At 40.0% G+C, this 24,831-nt stretch overlaps 1 protein-coding gene across 1 annotated transcript in view; it reads left to right on the forward strand.

Moving 5' to 3' along the window:
- CSTF3 (cleavage stimulation factor subunit 3) overlaps positions 1 to 24,831 on the forward strand; it is a 101,858-nt gene that overhangs the window by 62,774 nt on the left and 14,253 nt on the right. Inside the window, exons 4-16 of the mRNA XM_073604469.1 lie at positions 5,458 to 5,490; positions 7,319 to 7,416; positions 11,216 to 11,282; positions 11,377 to 11,411; positions 13,290 to 13,416; positions 13,509 to 13,586; positions 14,913 to 15,075; positions 16,713 to 16,822; positions 16,914 to 17,030; positions 17,600 to 17,674; positions 19,561 to 19,704; positions 20,560 to 20,662; positions 21,258 to 21,327. Of these exons, the coding sequence (XP_073460570.1) occupies positions 5,458 to 5,490; positions 7,319 to 7,416; positions 11,216 to 11,282; positions 11,377 to 11,411; positions 13,290 to 13,416; positions 13,509 to 13,586; positions 14,913 to 15,075; positions 16,713 to 16,822; positions 16,914 to 17,030; positions 17,600 to 17,674; positions 19,561 to 19,704; positions 20,560 to 20,662; positions 21,258 to 21,327 (1,220 nt within the window). The remainder of the gene's footprint in view (positions 1 to 5,457; positions 5,491 to 7,318; positions 7,417 to 11,215; positions 11,283 to 11,376; positions 11,412 to 13,289; positions 13,417 to 13,508; positions 13,587 to 14,912; positions 15,076 to 16,712; positions 16,823 to 16,913; positions 17,031 to 17,599; positions 17,675 to 19,560; positions 19,705 to 20,559; positions 20,663 to 21,257; positions 21,328 to 24,831) is intronic.

Below are 24,831 nucleotides of genomic sequence, written 5' to 3' on the forward strand. Positions count from 1 at the left end.
AGTAGAAAGTATCAAACCCTTATCTCTCCTCTAAGCGCAGAACACCTGCACGTTCTAACCAGGCTTAAACTTCAATTGCTAAGTTCAGCCCTCTTCACAGTAAAGGGCCACCCTCAATCTTAATAGCGAAGGGACATCTGTTAGTTTGCATCCCTCTGGACCAGGGTTTCTCAACCTTTTTACGTATGAGGAACCTTTTGGCAAAAAGATTGAGAATCTCGGAGAACACCTGAAAGAATGTTCACAGCTCATGGAACGATGATGTGATCAGTGAGCTGTTGATATAACAACCATTATTTTGAAACATAACATTAAATAATAGAATCAATATTAAAACATACCTATTTAGTGAGAAACTTGTGCTTGTTATTTTCCTGCAAAGATGCACAATTTTGGGTCTAATTTGGGATAAGCAGCAGGCTAAGGTACAGGAGATCAGAAGTGCACACTGCATGAGAGAAGGGCACTTTTCATGGGGCACAGCAGGGCACACTGCAATAGCATTGGTTTCCTTCATATGCAGAGCAACACGAGGAAGTAGCTGTAATCCGTCCCCTTGTGGTGTGTTGTTCCCTGCCAGCCCCTTTTTCTCCCCTGTCCTTCTCAGGTGATATCACATACAAGTACCTAGGATGGACAGAAGGGGAGGAAGGGCTGACTGGGAACAGGGTGCCACAACTAGCACCATCACAGCTGCTTCCCTGCTTAGCTCTTCATGTGTCGGTAGAGGCCTATGTAATCTACCTATCAGCTTCCTGCAAATTGACAGGTAGATCACGGCAGAACCCAGTTAAAGAAACCCTGCTCCAGACCACAGACTGTGGGTTCAATTGGTGGTTTTAAAAGGGTACTAGACAGAGTTCAAAGCTCTAGTAATCAGTAATTGCCTGTCTGAGACCAGTGGAACACATGACATTCATGAACATCCAAAATGCCTATCTGTACAGTCCCATTTACCTACCTCATCAGCGATTTCTACACCTTCTCATCGCAGACAACTACTTCTAGTGTGTCGCGCTGCCCTTCGGCCTATCCTCTACTCCCAGGGTGTTTGCAAAGGTCTTGGCACCCTTGCTTGTCCTCCTCAGAACTTGGGGCATTTAGGTGATAGGCTTTCCAAATGTCCTTCTCTTGAAGTATTCATATTCCTTGCAACTCTCTGGACTCGCAAATGTCCAAAAGACCATTCAGCTGCTCCCATGCTGTTGGCTGGGTAATCAATTGAAAAAAAAATCTGCTCTTCCTCCCATCCTAGAATACTTGCGATTAATCCTGGATATGTCTGAAGCAAAAGTTTCTCTTTCAGAAAAGCAAGGTCTTTCTCTAAAAGCCCATGCTCGACAACCGAGATATAAAAGAAATCCCACATTATAATTTGCTACGAGTTCTGGGTCTAATGGTTGCCTCCTTTTGAAGCTGTACTTTTTACCCAATTCCACTCAAGAACTTTCACTTAAACACTCTGTCAGCCTGGAAAAAGGAGACTTTTTCCCTGGACTTACACATGCTTCTATCCAGCCAAACAAGAACTTACTTCCTTGTACTGGTAGAGCACCACTTCAGCTCTAACAGTGGGAAAATCTTTCCTCCCTTCCCCTCAGGCTGGGGAGGAGTCTCCCAATCTTTGACAGTTCGGGAAACAGGATCAAGAGTGGAAATCAAACTCATCAACATCTTGGAGCTCAGACCAGTCAAGTTGTCCCTTCAGTACTAGACACTCCTTCTAAAGGGACTCTCAATTCAGGTGTATTTAGACATTGCCACAACAGTGGCATATTTATCATCCATAAAGGAGGCACAAAGAGCCTGTCTTCCTTGAAGAAAACAAACTATATTCTCTCATGTTCATAAATTCACTGCCCAGCAATTTCTGAGGTCCGTGTCCCAGGAGTGGACAACTGGCAGGCAGATTATCTCAGCCATCACCTCTTGGACCAAGGAGAACGGTGTCTTCATCCAGATGTGTTCAATCTGATATGCCAAAAATGGGGAACTCCGGATGTGAACATCCTATCTTCCAGATACAATAACAAACTACCTCAGTTTGTAACCAAAACCAGGGGTCCTCTAGCTCTGGCCCAGGGTGCTTTATTTATCATAGTTACATATGTAATCTGGTTGAAAAAAGACACAAGTCCATCCAGTTCAACTAACATAGAAAAAAAAAAACGCAAATAGAAAACCTATATATACACAGTCCTATACCCACAGTTGATTCAGAGGAAGGCAAAAAAAAAACCCCAATAAATTATGATCAAATATGCTCCAGCGAGAGAGGCAAACGGATATTCCCTGTATCAACTTTACCTATAAATATTTGTATCGTATCATGTGTATTTAGGAAAAAATGCAGGCCTTTTTTAAACAATCTACTGAGCTGACCAGAACCAGCGTTTGAGGGAGTATATTCCCAGTTCCTACTGTGAAGAAGCCTTTCCGTATTTGGAGATGAAATCTCTTTTCCTCCAGACGTAAAGAGTGCAACCTTGTGCTCTGTGATGATCTTAACGTGAATAACTCTACACCAAGTTGACTATATTGACCACTTATGTGTTCATACATGTTGATCATAATCCCCCCTTAATATCTTCTCCAGAGAGAATAAATTCAGTTCCTCTAATCTTTCCTCATAGCGGAGCTCCTCCATACCTCTTATCAGTTTGGTCGCCCTTCTCTGGACTTTCTCCAGTTCCCAAATATTCTTTTTGAGAACTGGTGCCCAAAGCTGAACTGTGTATTCCATATGAGGTCTTACTAATATCTCTCTCTCTCTCCCTCTCTTCCTCTCTCTCCCCCCTTTTAATACAAGAATAGATTTTGCACGCTGGAAACTGCAGCTTGGCATTGCATGCTATTATTAAGCTTATGATCTACCAGAACACCCAGATCCTTCTCCACCATTGATTAACCCAGTTGGGCCCCCCTATCGTGTATCAAGCTGGAGACATCCTGAAAGGTCATTATTCCATTGCATAGCTTGGTATCATCTGCAAACAATGAAATGGTACTCTTATTTCCAGACCCCAGCAAGGGTCCAAACACTGAACCTTGGGGTACACCACTAACAACCCTAGACCATTCAGAGTAAGAATCATTAACCACTACTGGTCTTAGTTCAGGCAATCCATGTCTTCCCTGCCTCCACATAATAGAGTGAGAGAAGAAAATGATTCTACCTGTATCGTATTCGCCCAGAAAAACCTGATACACAGACATACTCAGCATTCTAGCAATTCACCCCTAGCCTCTTCCTAACATGTTAGATCTGCCATTGAGCAGAGTCAATTCAGTCCCAGAGATTACGCTGTGCCTTACATTCTGGCCTTCTTGCAAACAGGTCTTTACTGGAATCTAGCATTTGTCACCCTAAAAGTACAGGTATTGGCCTTTGGTTTTGCAATCCCTTTTAAAAACCTTTTATTCAAGGTGTTATGTAACTGACTAACTATGTAACTATGTGTTTCTAGTGTTAGGCCCCCTTGCAGAAAGAACCGTGTGTTTTTCCAGGACCTTAATTTGGTTCTCTTTTTCCCGCAAAACCACCCATTGAACCCATCAGGGATATTCCCATAGAGATTCTTGGCAGAAAAGTAGCCATTGTCAGATGTGTTTCTGAACCAGTGACCTTACCCTGTAAAAAGCATTTTCTCAAACTTTCATAACAGTGTATTATACTCAAGACCAGCTATTCTTCCAAAGGTGGTTTATTGTTCTGTCATCCTATTTTAGTGGGCTCCTAAATATCTAAAGGATTTCTCTCTACATTGCCTAGACGTAGTCAGAACCATTAGAGCAGGGGTAAGAAACCTCGTCACCCCAGCTGTGGTGACACTACAAATCCCATCATACCTCTGCCTCTGGAAGTCACGATTGAGGTGTTTCAATGCCTCATAGGATTTGTAATTTCACCAGAGATGGAATGCCAAGCTTGCCTACCCCTGCATTAGAGTGTACCTAAATGCTACTGTTTACATTAAATAAATGTATTTCCTGTTTGTTTTTTCTTTGGGTCGACACAAGGAGGCGATCTACTAACATACTGCAACAGAATGTAAAAATTTGTAGGGGCCTTAGTCCCCTTTCACATGAGCGGTCCAATCTGGTCCACCTGTCCGTTTTTCAGGCCGACCCAATTGGAACCTCCATTCTCCTCTATGGAGCAGCAGATGTAAACAGACTTGTGTCCATTTACACCCACCTACCTCTTATCTGATCTGGCAAAAGCAAACTGAATTGAATCTCTTTCCCTCCTGGTCGAATCGGATCGGAGGGCAGTCAGGTGTAAACGGACAGATAGTCCATTTACATCTGACTGCCCATAAAGCAGAACAGGCTGTGTCCGCTCTGCATGAGCGGACACAGACCTCGTCATTCACCCTGCTCAGCTCAGCAGGGGATCAGCAGACAGATCCACTGCTGAAAAAAACAGATCACGCCCATGTGAAAGGGGCCTTAGGCTGGATTCACACCTATGCAGTTTTAGAGCTTTTTGCATTTTGCAGATTTGCACTACAGTCCATTTAACATGGATTCCTATGGAACACGTTCTGTAGTACAAATCTGCAAAATGCAAAAAGCACTAAAAATACATAGGTGTGAATCCAGCCTTAGGGTATTTTATGTTAATGCCGGGTGCTTTTATGTGCTGGGATTCCAAATCTGTGAGTGGTAAAAAAATTTGTGTGCTAGTGCAATTCACAGTATTCTAATAGTAAAATGCACATGATAAAATGTACTAATAGAATGTTATAATGGGATGAATGCCTTTTTCTTGTCATGGGCATGCAATAGTGGAGCTTGTACAGTTGCAAAATTCTGCAATGGAAAACAGGATGCATAAACAGGATACCATTCACAATATTTTTCTCTCAAATATTTATTTTTAATTAAGTTTTGACAATAAAACCTGGAAGCTGATTGGTTTCTGTGCATAGCTGCACCAGATTTTTCTCTACAGTTTTAGTAAATCAACCCCATAGTGTCTAATTCCTGTCTGTGCTGGCCTAGCTCCTCTACATAACGTTTTATGTAGCTGCTGGGGAGGAGCAAGGGGGAATTTTATAGAGTGTATCCTGATTGACAACTCTGGGGCTGCTGACATCAAATCCAAGGTGGTGGCACCCATCAGCAGTTTCTAAAGCCTTATGGATTTCTACACTTTTGTAGGTAGATATCATACGTAAAATATACTAAATGCACATATAATCTTATAGGAAGATTTTTGTTAAAAACAGAATAGTCTGGCAATAGGGTCTCTTTAGGTACCATGCATTATAATGCATAGCACTAAGAAGAAGCAGCAGCATTTTTTATAGTTATACTTATAGAAACGTGCAATAAACACATCAGTCAAATGAGGTAGCCATTCACTATTGCAATGCTAATTAAATAATTCTCTCAGATCACACAGAACCATGCTGTACTAACTATTTTCTTCCCTTTTTAATTTGTACACAGATTAAAGCTAAAAATTATGACAAGGTTGAAAAGGTGAGTGTGATCCACAGTTCTCATCATAATCTGTTGCAGACAATGCTAAATAGACACACATTTAATCACAAAGCGTTTATATATATATATATATATATATATATATAAATAAATCGCTAACACAGCTCCATAAATATATTATAAATATGTGTCTTTATTGGGTTGTAAAAGTGGAAGTCCAAGCAAAACTTTTTTTTTTTTTTAATTGTTTACATGGAGGAGCTTGTTTACGCCGTTACATTGTGGTAAGGTACGGTAGCACGTCATGCATGTGTTCATTGCTGTGCTGTTTGTTTTGAATGGCATCCCAACACAAGTCCAGAACACAGTACTGTTGCACTGCAATGAACCACGATTCACATTGAGTGCTACGGTGAGGACACAGTACTGTTGCACTGCAATGAACCACGATTCACAATGAGTGCTACGGTGAGGACACAGTACTGTTGCACTGCAATGAACCATAATTCACAATGAGTGCTATGGTGAGCTGCAAAAAATGCAGCAGGATCCTATTTTCTTGTGATGTGAAGTGTGTTACAACCCATTTACTGTGTTCTGATGGGAATTGACCCTAAAGGACCTCTGTCAGGTTTTTGTTGCTTGGTGTGCAGGAAGAAAAGCGCTAGAAACAGAACGTACAAAGTTCACATTTGATTTTATTTAGAATCTTGTATTGTAAAAAGCCAAAGCATTTTTGAGGTTCAAAGGGCCCCCTTCATCAGCGCTACCAATAACAATACATTAAAAAAAAATCTTTTTAAACAAGGTAGCGCTAAAAACACCAATAATAAGTAATAAATTGTAAATGTGTGTGTTATTTGTAGCCCTGGAGGAAGGAAGTCCTGAAACCCCAAAATTTGTTTGCTTTAATTTCAAATCTGTGCTTTTTATGTTCTCTTTCTGATTCTTTTCCTACACCACATTTTTTTCTGAGCTGATAGCCAACTCTTAGCTATCACTCCTAGAGGGCTTCCTAAGGGGATTGGCTCCCTCCTAAATTGGTTTGATTCTTGACTTAAAACAACCATCCACAATACAAGATCCAGCACCTCACACCTACCTCCCAGGAAACAAAGAGAAAGTTTGCTTCATGGGGACAAATCAACAAAACCTCCATTGCAGACCCGAAAAAGTTTTGGCTGGAATTCTGCTTTAAATTCTACTCCTTAAAATGTACTGTATGTAGTCTTTCTTCTAATGGTTGATTTCAAATATATTTTTTGTGGAACGATGCGCAGTAAAATACATATCTTGGCTATCAAAGATGGCAACAAAGACTGCTCAAAGAAAACAGCCAAAGATCTATTTAAAAAAATAAATTATAATAAAAAAAAATATATTTTTTTATCAGTAACACAGTATTTGGAGGGAGTCACTTGTTCACCTAAGAACAATGTGTGTGTGCATAATAAATTTATATCTATATATAAATATGCACATACAATGATATACACACACACAACGGTATATATATATACCGTTGTGTGTGTGTGTATATCATTGTATGTGCATATTTATATATAGATATAAATTTATTATGCACACGTTGTGTGTGTGTATATCATTGTATGTGCATATTTATATATAGATATAAATTTATTATGCACACACACATTGTTCTTAGGTGAACAAGTGACTCCCTCTAAATACTGTGTTACTAAGGACCAATATCTTATGTCTGTCGCTAGCTTTCCATCATAGCTCTCACAAATATTAGTGCTTCATTCTGTTAACACTTCATATATGCTACTCAGTTACTTAAAGTGAATAACACAAATGGCCATTGTGTTAGTATAGATTACCTTTTGTTGAATTCTACCTACAGTTATTTCAAAGATGCCTCATGAAGGTCTTACACATAGATCTATGGAAATGTTATGTGTCCTATGTTCGGGAGACCAAAGGGAAGCTTCCAAGTTACAAGTAAGTCCACAAAAGGGGCCAAATCATGAAAACTGAAGCAAAGTGGAGGCATGGCTAATAATAACTGCACATTTACAGCAGAGCTGGTGTTAAAATTTACTTTTTACATTAATCAATATACAGCAACACATCTGAAAAAAAAAAAAAGACCTCTCATCCGCTGTTATTAAATAAGGTTGCTCCCTAGCTCTGTTATGTCATTAAAGCCTAAAGCTGTCCATACATGGTTTGAAATTCAGCCGGTTCAGCAGGGACCAGATTAATTTCAGTCTATCTATGGCTGTTTCTGGTTCTAACGTCCGACTGCTCTCAAGCGGGTTTGTTGAAAAGTTTTGCTTCGATCAATCAAGCTGCAGCTCTGATAAGTGTAGTCTGCTGGCAGAAGTGACCCCACTGTCAGAATACAATGGCAAGCAGCAAGGATTCCCCCATCCACCTCGCTTGTGTAGATGAGGGAATTCATTCAGTTTTTTTGTTCAGCCCACTATCTGATCGGAAAAAAAAAAAAAAACTGTCTCGTCTATGGACCACTTATGCAAAGATTACATTTTTTCTACCAGCAGCATTGTCTGTATTTCATGTGATTGGACATTGCAAATAGGCTAATGTTTTTAATTATAATGACCTTGTTTTTCAATACTAAGCAAGAAGCAGACCTTGCATATGTAATAAAAATACGTCTCCCAAAGTACATATATAATTTAAACTTAACAAGGTAATTAATACATTAATAAAGGATTTGATTAGGGGTAAATGGCGCTACCTTATCTGGGTATCTGGACTTGTAATTTAATAAACCTCAAAAAGGAACCAGGTACTCTATAATAAAAGCACCCCTTTGACCCTCATTAGGTGGTGGATCTAAATGTCCCCCGTTACCTAAGTTATGCTATCAAGTCAATCTCATACCTATATACAGGTATACACTATGTGATAAATCAGCCAAAATTAAGTGACATTTAATAAAAAATCAATAGTGACCACCAACCAAAACAGAAATATATAAAAATAAAATCAAATAAATAAAATAAAAAACCACGGTACAAACTTATATTAATCCTCAAATGTGTCCAATAAACCTATAGACAAAATTATGAATATACTTAATCCCACCATTAAACATATACTGCAAAGTTACTCATTAAATAATATAAAACCAATGTAAAATAGTGAAAATTAGTGAACAGCTTGGTGGAAAAAATTTATAAAATATATAAATAATGTAAAGAATGAATGAAATGAAGTCCAATAACAGGAAGTGAAAACGTCTGTAATCGGTGACTTTCGTGAAACCAGCTGATCAAATCCAGTGACTTGCGGTGCTCCCCCTCAAAGATCCCCACTCACCAGCTCCCTGTACCCCTGCAGGGGTAGTAGGCATGTAATAGTAGGCAGCAGTAAGATGTATTTGGGTCATCAGGGTCCCCCGCTCCAGCTGTGAGATATCCTTCAGTGTGTCCTTCAACTCTTTTGTGCCATTAATACATTAACACATGCCTATAAGATAATTTACATTAGCATGGTCTACTTCAGGTAAAAAAAGAAGGCTACAGTTTCGCTTCCATGTTCTGAGTATGAATGAAGAAATTAAGAAGAAAACATTTAAACATTACTAGTTGCTATGACCCTTTTCTTCTTTTGCCTCATTCTCACTAAATAACCACTAAGGAATGTATATAGACTTCTTTTATAGGTGCCATATATCCAACATTTTTCTTACACAGCTCATGTGAAAATTAGGTGTAGGGACTGTCTGCTTTTAGGCTGTCCATTCACAGGCAAATGTCAAAGAGAACAGTGAGTGGACATCTGCATGTCCTTGAATTCTTCACTGGAAGGCTGGAAAGTCACAAAGTTAGTAGACCATACATGGTGAAAATCTTGCTTGCTTTTTTTCTTTAAAGAGGGAACACCCATGCCCACTTGCACAGAGATTTTCTAGCAGGTTGTAATATTTCTCTAGAACAGTGGTCTCCAAACTGTGGCCCTGGGGCTGGATGCGGTTCTTTGCATGCATTTATCTGGCCCTTTAGGCATTTTTCCTCATGCCACTGACCCCAACAATGGGGCATTATTCCTCCCATTGACACAAACGATCAGGCATTGTTTGGGCAAAGTTTGGGCATTGTTTACTCCCTCTGGGCACAGTCCGGCCCCCCTAAAGTCTGAAGGACAGTAAACTGCCCCTTTTGTTTAGAAAGTTTGGAGACCCCTGTTCTAGAATAGCAATTCCTTCTAATGGTTGCATTTGTAACCTAGAAAGGTGTGCAGTGAATAATAGACACATCATCTGTTTATTAAAATAGGGCAAAGCCAACCAGTAGTATGAACATGGCCATGTGCAAATTTCTTACTATTTCTTAAAATGGCCATAGATGGTTCGAATCTCGGCCAGTTCAGCGGGGACCGGCCGAGATTCAAGCGATCTGTGGGCAGGCTCATTGTAACCGGGTTGATCCATCAACCGACTTGGGTACAACCAACATACCGGATACAGGAAAGAAAATCATATCTTCTTTGGCCTGCCTTACTCTCCATTGATTTACTGCAGTTTGGGCTGACAGTGGTGGTGGCCACAGCTGGCCATACTTCATTTTCTATATCTCATTGCTATTGATGGGTTCGGCATGTTTGGATTGAACCCTCCAGGAAGCTGTCAGTGAACACCGCCAATCATATGCAGTAAGGCATTTCCCGACCGGCAGCTGCACATACACATGCTGCCTTCGATTGGCGGTGTGCAGTGCCGGCTTCCTGGCAGGTTCGATCCAAACATGCCGAGCCCATCTCCACTGGCTATGTGTCCATTGCCTTTGGGTAAAATAGACGTGTATGTACTAGAGTAACCTATATGTGTTTATATATGGTCCTAACAGTTATGTTCAAGTGATGTTAATGGTTTTAAGAGTCAAATTCGCCCCATGCACAGGGAGATCATGAAAGTCTTAATTGTGCTCTAAGTCAGTTATTGGCCAATTTACTGTTAACTTTGGAATGGTTAAAAGTAGTATAACAGCTGCAGCTATTATTATTATTCGCATAGGTGTGAACCCGGGCTTAGGCTTCATGTATGCATAGCCTACACATAGCGGTCAAAATGTTCCTAACCTGAATGCAATTCTTCCGCGTTCAGGAGAGGAACGTTGAACCTTTCCCTAACCGCAGCAGCTCTTAAGCGCTGCTAAATGCATATGTGTACATCATGAGTGAAATGTCATTTAAATTTTTCTAAAAAAAAGCTGGTTAAAATTGCATGGCCTTCATGCATCCCATAGTTTTACATGCTGACGTCCTAGGACATCATGCTAACCCAGCCACAGAAAGCATTCTGTTAGGCTGCTGCTAGTGAATAATGTCCAGCTCGCTGGATTTCATCAGTTAGAGCAGGCACATCAATACATGTAAACAAGCAGGATGCATGGAGGCAGAGCAGTTCCAAACTGTCCTCTTCTACAAAATAGACATGCCATGTTATTTAGTATTTTGTTGAAAATAATGTTAATTTGAAAAAGTACACACATTCTTTAAAGCTCTGATTAGTGGGGCTTTTTTGCACTCCATGTTTTTTGTTGCCCCTGGAACATTGGCGCCCTCTATTGACATTTAATATTCTGTAGACAGAAGCAGGCTTGTTTGACAGTGGGAAAAATCATGATGACATGCACGGTGCAATAACCTTTAACAGGCACATGTAAAAAAAAAACAAAAAAAAAAAACAGGTTTTGGTGTTGTGTCAGAGGACATGTGTTCTTAGTTCCTGTCTTTCATGTTTTCTTTCCATAAATCTTTTACCCCTCAGGGAGAAAATGGCACAAGCATATGACTTTGCGCTAGATAAAATTGGCATGGAAATAATGTCATATCAGGTAAAATCTCACTTTTCATATAATAACATTTCTGTCATGTACTATATTCACCTTAAGTGTGGTCACATTAACGGTGCTTTTTCTTCATTTTCAGATCTGGGTTGATTACATCAATTTCTTGAAAGGAGTGTAAGTTTTTATGCTAACAGTCATTTTTAAGCTTAATAGATCCTTGAACTAACATTCCCAAAATAGATTTCACACTTAGCTTTTTGAAGTTTCTACACAGCATTAATTGCTAAAGCTCATGCAATAATTGTTTATGTTGGTAGCATTATTGGCTCTGCCAATAAGATACTGTAAAAAGGCTTAACCTAACAATGTCCATACTTGTTTAAAGTGAAACTCTGAAAGCTGGAGATCCGGATATGGATGGAATGACCTTTTAAAGGATAAGTTCAACTTTTTTAACATATTACACCCACATTCAGGGTGTAACATGTAACAGATGCACCAGCCTCCCCCCCCGATCCCCTGTTTTGACAGCAAGTGGGGATCTTCTCCTCCCTACTTGCTGTCACACTGACAACGCACAGCCACATCATTCATTCACAGTTTTCTGTATATGTGAAAACTACAGGTACCAACAGCCTTTGCGGCTGTCAGCTTGTAGTTCTCAATGAACTACCAGGGCACTGTTGAGCGCTCTAGGTAGTTCATGGAGTCTTCCTTTCAGAGTGTAACTGCCTGCCCGTACAAGGTATGAGCAAACAGCGTACACAGACTTGTCCGCAAGAGCCTTGCATTGCACCCGCAATCAGCAGATTGCCAGTGCAATGCTTTGCAGGCTCCTAGTAAAAAAATAATAAATGCGCATTTTTTTATTCACAAAAAAATGTGCATTTTTTAAAAAAATTATTTTTTTTTTTTTTTTTTTTTACAAAGGTGAACTTTTAAACAAAGTCCAAGAAAGATGTAACACCGCTCAAACTCTGGATAAGCAAATCCTTGCAGGTGCTAGCCCCGGCGAACCACCTTCAATGGTCAGTGAAGATAAAAGAGGTTAGGCCGCACACCACAGAGGGATAACTTTAATAGAAGATATTATTTATTGTCACCATGCCATAGGAAATTACAGGAGCATATGTTGACGCGTTTCACACGGGTAACTCGTGATTGTTCACAACACAAGCACGAGTTACCCGCGTGAAACGCGTCAACATATGCTCCTGTAATTTCCTATGACATGGTGACAATAAATGATATCTTCTACCAAAGTTATCCCTCTGTGGTGTACGGCCAAACCTTTTTTTTTCTTCAGTGAACTGTTAAACAGCAGCATATATGCCAGCATTCTCTTAGCAAGAAAGAAAACACACTTTATGGCCAAAGGTATGAGGACACCCTCCAAATGAGTTTGGGAGTTTCCAGTGAAGGGTCCTGTTAAAGCTACAGCATACAGTATAAGATTTTATTAGGCAAGGGTGAGGTAGCCAGTAACATCACAACCTGACCTTACAAATGCTATTTTGGTTTAATGGGCACAAATTCCCACAGGCACATTCCCACATTTTGTGAAGGCTGTTATAGCAAAATGAAGGCTGTTATAGCCAGGATGCGCGGACAACTACAGTACATATTAATGCCCATGTTTTTGTATTGGTGAAAAAAAGCTATTATAGTAGTGATAGGTGTCCACAAACTTTTGGCCATATCATGTGATAATATATTTCTGTCATAGTACAAAATTAATTATAAGGTTTAATGTGAATGTTGGAGGTTAGGTGAAAGAAAATCTGTGTGCTGAAATTACTGACACTACTTCCCTTGCGAAAAAAAGAAACCTCCCATAGAAAAAAAAAAGTTTATGTACCATTGAATATGTGATTATTTCGAGTTTTACTGATATTTGCTTGGCTTTCTAAAGCTTTGATGGAACCCTGCTTGTTCTTTTGTCCGCCTCCCACATGCATAGCACCATTATGTGCTTTGTTGGTTCAGTCTGAATATAAATTTTGAGTGATATTTTTCAATACATAGTGAGGTGTTTGGTTTCTTGTCAATCAGGGAAGCTGTGGGATCTTATGCAGAAAACCAAAGAATCACAGCTGTACGCAGGGTCTACCAGCGAGGTTGTGTCAATCCAATGATTAACATTGAACAACTTTGGAGAGATTATAACAAGTACGAAGAGGTAAGCTGTGCAGCCACATCTCAGGATAGTATTTGTTCGTTTAGGATGTTGTGCATCTGATGTAATTCTAACACTTTGCATGCTGTCTTCAGGGTATTAATGTCCATCTTGCAAAGAAAATGATAGAGGATCGGAGTAGAGATTATATGAATGCCAGGAGAGTGGCTAAGGTGAGTCCAGTCCTATCAGTGCCGGCTGACGTATGTATTGCATCAAAACCACTTCCTCAGTGGCATACTGACTTACTGACTGGCATAGTAACATTCCATGAGGAAAATGGGGCAGGGATACAGAGGCTTCTTTGGCAAAGGGGGTTTTGCTTTGTCTGATGTTATGTCTGAATTATCTGCCTGCTTATAAAACCTTCTAGATGTACATTTTGCATTGCAAGTGAGTCTTGCAATGAGTTGGGTTTGTGTTAGTTATAGCGATTCTGTCTTTATTTAATAAAAACTAAAATCTAAGGCTTGCCTGCAAAAGAAGGGATTACTAATTACCCTTCTCGCTACCAATCTGTGTTGTCTTAAAAATCTTCGGCATCTGACGGTTCCAGGAGTGTAGAATGCCTGATTCCCCAACTATGCTGCGGTTGCTTCCTCAGGCCCCTAGGTCTTTACGGCACCCAGTGTTGATGATGGGGCTGGAGAAAGGAACCACAGAGCACAGAGGGGACCAGGCATCCGACACACCCAAAACTATATTAGGTGATTAAGATATTTCAGCCAGTGTAGAGCATCAAGGCAGTGCTAACTGGAGGCACAGGCAAGTGGGGGTTAAAGTGATTGTAAAGTCTTTAAGTCTCTCTCTCTTTTTTTTTTTTTTTTTTTTTTTTTAATATGAAACAAACCTGTTATACTTACCTTATATGTGCAGTTTGTTTTGAAGAGAGCAGCCTGGATCCTCCTCTTCTCGGGTCCCTCTTTATTGCTCCTAGCCCCTCCCTCCTTTGAGTGCCCCTCAGCCAGCAGCTTGCTACAGGGGCACCCAAGTCGAGTCAGAGCTCTGTGTATTCATTCAGACACAGAGCCTGACCTGGCCCCACCCCCTCTCTCCCCTGATTGGCTGACTGACTTTGACAGCCGCGGTAGCCAATGGCACCGTTGCTCTGTCTCAGCCAATCAGGAGGAGTGTCCTGGATGGCTGAGGGGACCGTGGACATCGCTGGAGAGAGAAGGAGCTCACGTAGGTAATTAGGGGGGTGCTGGGGAGGCTCCTACTCACAGAAGGTTTTTTATCTCAATGCATAGAATGCATTAAGATAAAAAAAACCTTCTGCCTTTACAACTCCTTTTAAGTGGTAAGTCTTTTCTTTTCAGGCACTTTTTTGTTTTTTTTTAATAGGTGCAGAGAGTACCAGTCAGTTTTTACTTTGCTTATGAAAGATCAGATGGTGTCTGATCGTTATATCCAGTTTAAAAGTATTTCTATGGATAGTGTTTAACATTCAGGATATAGGAGACTGATTGGTATAGTTTTTATTTCTTTTCTTCCAAAAGGAATACGAGACAGTGATGAAAGGCTTGGATCGCAATGCTCCCTCCGTGCCCCCACAAAACACCCCTCAGGAAGCTCAACAGGTAGAGATGTGGAAAAAATACATACAGTGGGAAAAAAGTAACCCTCTTCGGACAGAAGACCAGACCCTCATAACAAAAAGAGGTACTACAAAAGAAATGGTATTTAAAGTGGATTTAAGGATCACGCTGTATCCATTCAGAAATTATCACAAACTTCTTTTAATATATAAACTGCTCAACAAACTTCTCATAGGCCCTCGATAAGATTAGAAAACCTTTATATGGTTGTACTAATATTCATGACAGAGGATTCTACATGCCAACCAGTCAAACTGCAGAGAAGGCCATGTAGTGGAAAGGCCTTATCTCTGTTTGGGCACCAGTCAGCAAGGTTCTTAACAACCAATATAGAGCCCCCTGAACCAAGGGAACAGTCACTCTCTTGCATGACACTGTTATTTAAGGGTGGGCTTCTAGTGTCTCATTGCAATACTTAATATGCAGGAGGATAGCCTCCTAAATTTCAACCCATTGATTGGAATTAAAGGTAGCTTTATTTGGTTATGGCAGCATAACAAGTCCAAATGTAAAAAGTAAAATGTATGTTGTTTCTCGTCGTTGCACGGGCGTGCACAATTTGAAATCATGACATGTTTGGTATCTATTTACTCAAGCTAACATCATCTTTTATACTTTACAAAAAATTAAGTTATGTATTGTGTTTTTTTTTGGCATTAAAATTTTTTAAAAAAAGTGTATTTATTTTTTTTATTTTTTATATTGCGTTTGAAAAACCATGGTGCAAATACCATGTGACGTGAAAAATTGCAACACCCACCAATTTATTCTCTAGGGCCTCTGCTTTAAATAAATATATAATGTTTCTGCGTTCTAAGAAATTTTCTAGCAAGAAATACTGTTACATAAACAAAAAGTGCCAGAAAAGGCCTGGGGGTCTAGTGGTTAAATCTACACCTATATTCTGACCCAGGGTTTTGCCTTTAGACTTCATTAGGAATAGCTGCTAAACTTATGTTTCATGCTGTTGAAAGTAGAGGGTTCTTTTTTCTAACCGTGTAAAGCTGGTTTGTGATACTGTGGCAGATTATATCTTCAGCACACTGAACACAAGTTCAATGTAGAGTCATAAGTTTGGACTGGACAGCGAGAATGTTTTTCTGTTGTTCAAGTAGTGTACCTTAACATCTGGTTCACACCAGTGTGGCTTTGAAATAGCGCTATTTCAGCGAGATTTTAAAGCCACAGATCAGTGCTATTTGGATCTCCGATTTCATTGTGTCTTGCAACTTCATTTAACAGAAGTCAATGCAAGTCGCAATGAACTCACAGAAAAGTAGAGCACAAATCTTTTCCAAGGTGCAACTTGAGTCGCAATGATTTGAACGGTTCCATTGCCTAAAATAGAGTGCCATTTGTCGTGCTGTTTGATCTCTCAAATCGCATTGGTGTCAACGAGGGCTTAACGTTGGTGTTTTGTCTAAACTGCTGCTTTGTGCTTCTCATGTATTTTTTTTTTTTTTTTTTTTAGTTACGGTATGTTTTTTTTTTTTTTTTTTTTTTGTACCTTTTATGCCAGAATTTTGAGCTATACCACCCTCTATAAAATAAACATTAGCTGGAACCATATTTGAACTGTATGGATGTATATTTGTAACACACCTTTAAAGAGAATATTATTATTTAGTACATATTATTGCCTAGCAATCTTTTGTGAACCATTATGACATTTCGGCTGAAGTTCAATGTGTTCTCTTTCAGTCATGTTTGCCTACGAGCAGTGCCTGCTGGTGTTGGGGCATCATCCAGACATTTGGTATGAAGCTGCACAATATCTGGAACAGTCCAGTAAGCTGCTGGCCGAGAAAGGGGTATGTCTTTTTGTATATTGCATTTAGCTTGGCCTATAAGATAATATAGAAGTGTTTTGATTTATTGAATTGATATTTACTTTCATAACAGGATATGAACAACGCCAAGCTGTTCAGTGATGAAGCTGCCAGTATTTATGAACGTGCAATTAGCACCTTGCTTAAGAAGAATATGCTGCTGTATTTTGCCTATGCCGACTATGAAGAGGTGTGTTTTTTTTTTTTTTTTTTTTTTTTTTAAATTAAAGCAGAATTCCTACTTATATCTCTAGTAACTAATAGTGATGAGCTCAAGCATGTTCAGATCATAGTCCTAACCCACCTGAGCAATCCCGCCAGGAATCCATCACTGCACACTGCCAATCATAGGCAGCGGGTGTAGGTGCAGCTGCGGGCCGGAAAATGCCTCACTGGCTATGATTGGCGGTGTGCAGTGAGGCCTTCCTGACAGGATTGCTCAGCTGGGTTGGGACTACGATCCAAACACGCCTGAGCTCATCTCTAGTAACTAGAGTCTTATAGCATGTTTTTCATTGAGGGAAGCTGCAGCTGCCTTTACACCAGTATGCAGAAAAACCACTGGAGTGATGGGGATGGGGTTTTTTTTTCACTCTGTGTCATCATGTATCAATACGCAGCTGTGTATTACTTGAAATCACATAGCATTTGCTAGAATTGAGATTGGGGTATATATCTTTTAATCCTGGCCTTGCATTATTGTCTGTCTTGTTGAATAGTTCAAATGTTTTATGTAATTCATCCTTGTATACATTGCAGAGCCGTATGAAATATGATAAGACTCACAGTATATATAAAAGACTTCTTGAAATAGAGGACATTGATCCCACCTTGGTAAGTTTTTTTTTTCATGTTTTAATTATACTAAAGAAAAACTCTTAAAGCAGTGTTCCACCCGCAAATTATTTTTTTTTTTTAAAGTCAGCAGCTACAAACACTGTAGCTGCTGACTTTCAATAAGGACACTTACGCTTTCCAGGGAACCCGCGATGTCGGCCCCCCGAGGCCGCTCCGTCCATCGGATTGGGTGCAGGCGCCGCCATTCTAATTAAGGAAAACAGGCAGTGGAGCCTTGCAGCTTCACTGCCCATTTCCTCACGTGGCACTTTGTGAATGACCGGCTGTCTTCTGGGACACACATGTCCCAGAAGACATCGCTTGGGCTCGCCAAAGAAGAGGATATGATGTCCTGCGCCGCGGACTGGAAGTACAGGCTGTACTTCATAAAAAGGTAAGTTAGAAGAAAAAAAAAATTTAACTAGCCAAAAGCGAGCGGTGGGGAGGTGGTCTTTCATTTAAGACCACCTCTCAAAAGTGGGTGGAACTCCGCTTTAAATAATCTTTGTATGCAAGCAAAAAGGAAAACATACCATATCTTCATATTAGAAAGAAATCAACCATTTCTATGAAAGAACTTATGATTTGAGGGTGTTCCCATGCGCATTAGTACCAAAATATGACCTCTGTGTTTTTGCTCCTGTATGCAGCCACTTCTCATGTCATATTAAGATAGGTGAGAAACAGAAATAAGTCTCAAGTCACTGAAGCTGAGCTTTTTATCTAACAGGTGTCAAACTGGCAGCCCTCCAGATGTTGCGGAACGTCAAGTCCCATGAGGCATTGCCAGGCTGCCAGTTACAAGCATGACAGGCAGAGGAATGATGGGACTTGTAGTTCCACAACAGCTGGAAGGCCACCAGTTTGACACCCCGCTAAGCTATGCTGTCATTGGGTCTGATGTGATAGAAGAGACGGCCACAGACACCATGGGGTTGATTCTCTTTAGGCTGGTTTCACATGGGCTGTCAGTTTTTCAGGCAGACCTGATCGGACCATCTATTGCTCTCTATGGAGCAGCAGGTACACCCGCTGGCATCCAGTCTGATTCTGTACGCCAAAAAAGCGGATCGGATCAGATGACAGTCGAATGGAAATGGACAGGCGGTCCTTTCCATCTGACACCCCCATGGAGAATAGCAGGCCTGTGTCCTCTCTGCATAGCGGAGCGGACATGGACCTGTCATACGATTGCTCATCAGGGAGATCCCCTGCTGAGCAGATGGACTACGGAGAACGCCCATGTGAAACCAGCCTAAAAAGCTGAAACTGTTCACATAGCAAAGTGAATGTTCACTGAGGTTAGTAAATAAGGCAAAGCTGTGTTCACTTTGTTTATCCAACCATTTGCAAAGGGAAAAACAGAATCAATTCTTGTACATTATTGGATGATTGAAGTGAACACAGTGCTCAGTGTCAGTAAACTCATATCCCTTTTTTCAAAACAGTTAGTTACTGGGATGGGAGGTATGTTGTGACATTAAAAAAAATATATATATTCCTTTAAATTTAGTTGCTTATCTTTTGTTTTCCACAGTTTTTTCCATAGAAAATAAGTATAACTGTGTGGTTCCAACACCAGCTTTTACGACATGGGACACTGCCAACACTACTAAAGTTTGTCTGTCATACAAGACTTTTCTTTCATGGGTCTCCTATTTTTATATTCCTTTGTGATTAGTCACCCCTTCTGTCTTCCCAAAAAACCATCTACATTTGCAGTTCTTGGTCAAAGTAGATGGCAGTATTCTTTTTGCATTGTCATTTGTGACAGGAATGGGTTATAAGAAAGTTGTCAAAAAGGAGAGATATTTTAAATAGCATTTAATCTGTGTAATGTCAGTATATGTTCAGCATTCTGATTGTCAGATATGTTTCCTCAGGTTTATATTCAATACATGAAGTTCGCAAGGCGGGCCGAGGGCATCAAAGCTGGGCGATTGATCTTCAAAAAAGCAAGAGAAGATATTCGGACCCGCCATCATGTATACGTCACAGCAGCCTTAATGGAGTATTACTGTAGTAAGGTGAGAAGATTGAGTGCTGTGTCTTACCATTATCATGGAAAACTGTGGGAAATAAATAAAACGTAACAGGGTAAATTTGCAAATATAACACACACCAGGATAAGGATACATATGAAGAAAAAGTGATCGTTATTTTCAACTGAGTAATTTGAAAATTACAGTCAGGTGTATTATTTTTGTGTTAAAGTTTTGTGAACTGACGTCTTTGAGTTTAGAGAAAAAGTATATATGTACTGTAGAGGGCTGAGGGAATCCAAGCACCAGTTCCAATTTTGTGAGCCCCCTGAAGTGGATTTTTGAAAAGGTTGTCTTTTTCTTACTATAATCTTTTCAAACTCTGTCAACTTCATATGTTTTTTTCTCCTAACCTGAAAGGTAAAGTCATATTGTGCTAGTATGCATCGCATACTAGCACATTATGTTAAACGTACCTGAAAACAAAGCCCTCCAGCGCTGCGATGTCACCACTGCAGGTGCTCCCATCTTCACCCGGTCTTCCTTACTGGTCCGTGGACTCCGGCTGTGTGACTGGCCAGAGCCGTGATGACGCCACTCCCGCACATTTGCGCGGGAGCCGCTGTTTATGGCACAGACTCTGAAGGAAAGGTCTGAGTGGACATTTAGGAGATATTTACAGTACCTATAGGTAGGCCTTATTATAGGCTTACTTATAGGTAAAAGTCAGAGATGGGAGTTTACTCCCACTTTAAGCAAAAGCTTTTCTTCATGTAGCATGCTGCATTTGTGCCAGGTCAGTGCGAGGAAGCTGACACTTGCAATTATTACCAAGTTACAACTGGCTTACACCTTTAGTGTGTGTTCAGAAAATGTAAAACAACTCTTTTTCTTTTATAGGACACATCTGTGGCCTTCAAGATCTTTGAGTTAGGATTGAAGAAATATGGAGACATACCAGAATATGTTCTAGCTTATATTGATTACTTATCTCACCTCAATGGTAAGTGTTCTAGGTATTGTTATATCATAGCTCCCAACTGTCTCTCATTTAGAGGGACCTTCCCCTTTTTTGCCATAAAATTCTTCTGTCCTTCCTCCAGCCTCCTCAGGCATTTTTCTTTTTGGTCTAATGTAAAGACCTGTTTCTGTATACAGTACATACTATTTACTTACCAGAAGTGGTCTACTACACTAAAACCTTTTATTCAGCTTTTAAATATTGCATTTGTTATTTTGTGTTTAATTAGATAATAAGGAATTCCAGGTATGGATATTTTATAAATAATTCAGCTTGGACCAATGTAACTATGCACGTACCATACTTGGTTGATACCCCTGGAAGCTGGACTGTCGGACATACCTGTTATCACTCCCAGAAATAAACATTTAGGGATTCGGTGTGACCAGGCAACAGTCACTGCACCTAACATGAGTAGCATTGTACAGCAGGGACAGGCAGTTCTCTAACTGTCCCTTGTTTATGGTGAGAATACACTTGTATGTAGCCACCCGTAGTCTGTCACCATTACAGTACAACAAAGAAACCATTAACGCACAGCCTTGGCTGAATGTAAGCTGTATTTTTGTTTTCTCAGAGGACAACAACACAAGGGTATTATTTGAACGTGTTTTAACATCGGGGAGTTTGCCACCTGAGAAATCTGGGTATGTAAAATTATATTTTTCTATAGAAATCTTAAAATGTTTGTTACTCCAACATTTCATATTTCTGATGTCTGTCTGTTGTACCATGTACTTGTGTTAAAAAAGTGTCCTGTTCTCCTTGTATTTCTTCCTTTATATGAAATATTTGGTGTTCCCGCCAATCCCCTTGCTTTCCTATTTTAAATGACCAGGCTTGACATGAGAGTCCATCCATCTTAGCGTGGTCAGTTTTGTGGCTGTGCTGGAAGAACAGCATGCCTGTCCTCCAATGGTCTTGTGCTGAAACGCACCCCCCCTGCACAGCTATTCACTTGGAAGATCAGTATCCTGCTGTTTCTCTGTCCCCACCTCTCTAAACCCCTTATGCAGCTGAGAGCAGAGGACATGTGATCACTTTTTATGTATATATATATATATATATATATATATATATATATATATATATATATATATATACACACACACACAAAGTGGGTTGTTTTTAAGGTAAAGGTTCACGTATACTTTGGCAATCATAATTTTTTTAAGCAATAATGTAATGTAAAAATAGAGATGCCTCATTAGTGATCAGCCATGTTTCAAACATTTGTTGTAATGGCAGAAAAAGCAAAGTTTTATTTGTTACTACGACAAAGTTACTGTATTTCATCTGCAATTTTTTTTAAAGATAATTCTCAAGTATTTGAACATGTGATTGCTTACCCATTCACTTACCTCCTTTTTACCACTTTTTCCATTAGATGAGGAATGTTAATCTGGTGTTTTTTGGGTCACATGTGGCCTAGTTTACAACTTCCTGGCAGCCCTAAGCCAGAATTCTCAAACTTTGCTGTTACACTATGTCCTTTCATTCTATTACTGTATGTTTAATAAGTCGATCTTTTAAGTGGAATATAATGCATCTACTCTTTAAACTGTACCCCCGATCCCCTCCTAAAATCTATTCTGGATAACCTGTGTAAGAAAGATCTGTATAACTACCAATTTTCAGGCAGCTTTGGTCCAGTCTCATGGTATTCCCTGTGTCAGCTAGCATAGCTGCAGGAGAGAGGAGAGAGTGCTCTAACAATAGCTGGTATGCATGGATGGGAGTGTGATATCACCCATAGGCTTCAATGGTCCATCTGTTGGTGCTCCTTCCTATCCCCTGCAGCTGCCACTTGCTGACAAAGGAGAGCTGATCATGTAACTGGACTGAAGCCACCTGAAAATTGTTACCGTATTTTCTGGTGTATAAGGCGACTGGGCGTATAAGACGACCCCCCAATTCTACTGTATTTCTACAGTTTTTGCATAATACTCACTGTATAGGACGACCCCCCTTCTAAAGGCTTCATATTGCCTATATTTCGTTCTTGGCGCCATACCGCGCTGAGCCAGTCACAGCGAGCGATGTATTCTATTAGTGAATACAAAGCCTGCTCGGATTGGCAGAGGCTGTAACATCATCAACCCGCGCCTCTCTGACTCTCAAAGCCAATCCAAGCAGGCTGTATGTAGCCTGCTCAGATTGGAAGAGGTCGTTACCAAGCAGGCTCTGTATTCATTATTGGAATACATCGCTCGCCGGGATTGGCTTTGCGATGTATACTGTATGTAACCGAAGCTACATACAGTATTACCGCACATCCGACGGGCTGACATACAGCCGACTGCATTTGATACCCGGCGTATAAGACGACCCTCGTTTCTTGCCCGTTTTTTTTAAGTGTAAAAGGTCATCTTATACGCCGGAAAATACGGTAAGTATACAGATTTTTCTTACACAGTTTAGTCAGAATAGGTGTTAGCAGAGGGTGGGGGGGACAGGTTTTGCTTGGAATTCTTCTCTAACTTTTACAAGTAACTTTTAGAAGTAACATCAATCAGCCAAAAACGATACTTTGTAACTGTAATGCTGTGGCGCTTTTTCCATTATCTGTGGTCACTGATAGAAACAATGTAGCCTATTTTTGTGATGTACTGAGAAAGGTCCACAATGCTTGTGCTGCAGAGGTGCCTGTTGGTGGATTTTGCATATGTAGCAGGCAATTAGAGAGCTCTTGTGTCCATGGTAAAATTTCTTTTATTGTTGTAGTTACATTAAAACAATATATCATTAACTCTCTAATTGCCTGCTCCATCTACAAAATCCTGCAGTCCACCAACACAAGCATTTTTTAACATTTTTAGTACATCTCTTATCTAACCAAGCACTCCTGAGATAGCCCACCCTGACGGACTAAAGGTCTATATGGAAGATGAGATGTTCTCCACATGCTTGAAGAAAGGCTGCATACTATTTGGGTGGTTTACTGCAACCTATCAAGATGTAAATTATATCATTCCACTATCCTTTCTAATTTGTGGCTATAAAAAACAAAGAAACATAATGCCCCACATAATTTGTTATGGCATGTTTTTGTACTCTGATGTGTACCACTAAATATAGAATTTAAAATAAAGCAAACTATATAAGGCTGTCCTGTCTCTCTCCGCTTGTTTTTTTGGTTATGCTATGCATATCTAATTATAGTTTGACATGATTACTAAGTTGTAAATTTGGGGTGGGATATCATTTATATAGATTAATCAAACTCTCAAGTATGGGACTTTAAGTATGCCCATGAAAGACCAGTAAGCACTAAATTGTTTTGTAAAAAATACAAAATTTTTATTCAAAATATACATTAAATAGGTATCATAATATGTACCATACAACATACTATTATCGGCAGTCCTCTCCTCACGCTGACAGCTGTCCTCACAGGGGACATCTACACCGATGATCAGTGCTCTGATTATCAGTACATTCCCATCAGTGCCACCAATCCATGCCCATCATTGCCGCATATCAGTGCAGACTCATCAGTGCTGCCTATCATTGGCGCCTATATGTGCCCATCATTGCTGCATATTAGTGCAGACTCATCAGTGCTGCCTATCGTTGCCGCCTATCTGTGCCCATCATTGCTGCATATTAGTGCAGACTCATCAGTGCTGCCTATCATTGCCGCCTATCTGTGCCCATCATTGCCGCTTATCAGTGCAGACTCATCAGTGCTACATATCATTTCCGCCTGTTCGTGCCCATCATTGCCATATATCAGTGCAGACTCATCAGTGCAGCTTCATCGGCGCAGATCAGTGAAGGAGAAAAATTACTTATTTACAACATTTTATAACAGAAACTAAGACAAACTTTTTTTTTTTTTCAAAATTTTTTCATTTGTTTAGCAAAAAATAAAAAACAAGTGGTGGTTAAATACCACCAAAAAAGCTTTATCTGTCTCAAATAAATAATAATTTCACTTGGGTACAGTTGTATGACCGCGCAATTGTCATTCAAAGTGTGACAGCATTAAAAGCTGAAAATTGGCCTGGGCAAGAAGAGGGAGAAAGAGCACAGTGGGTAAGTGGTTAATGTCTCTTTGAATTCAGACAATCACCTGACCCTATAGTTAAAAACAAATTCACACATTTAAGGGAGAATATTAGGGAATAAAAAACAAACACTGATACCAC

The sequence above is a fragment of the Aquarana catesbeiana genome, linkage group LG11, assembly GCF_042186555.1.
Source record: "Aquarana catesbeiana isolate 2022-GZ linkage group LG11, ASM4218655v1, whole genome shotgun sequence".
NCBI lineage: Eukaryota > Metazoa > Chordata > Amphibia > Anura > Ranidae > Aquarana > Aquarana catesbeiana.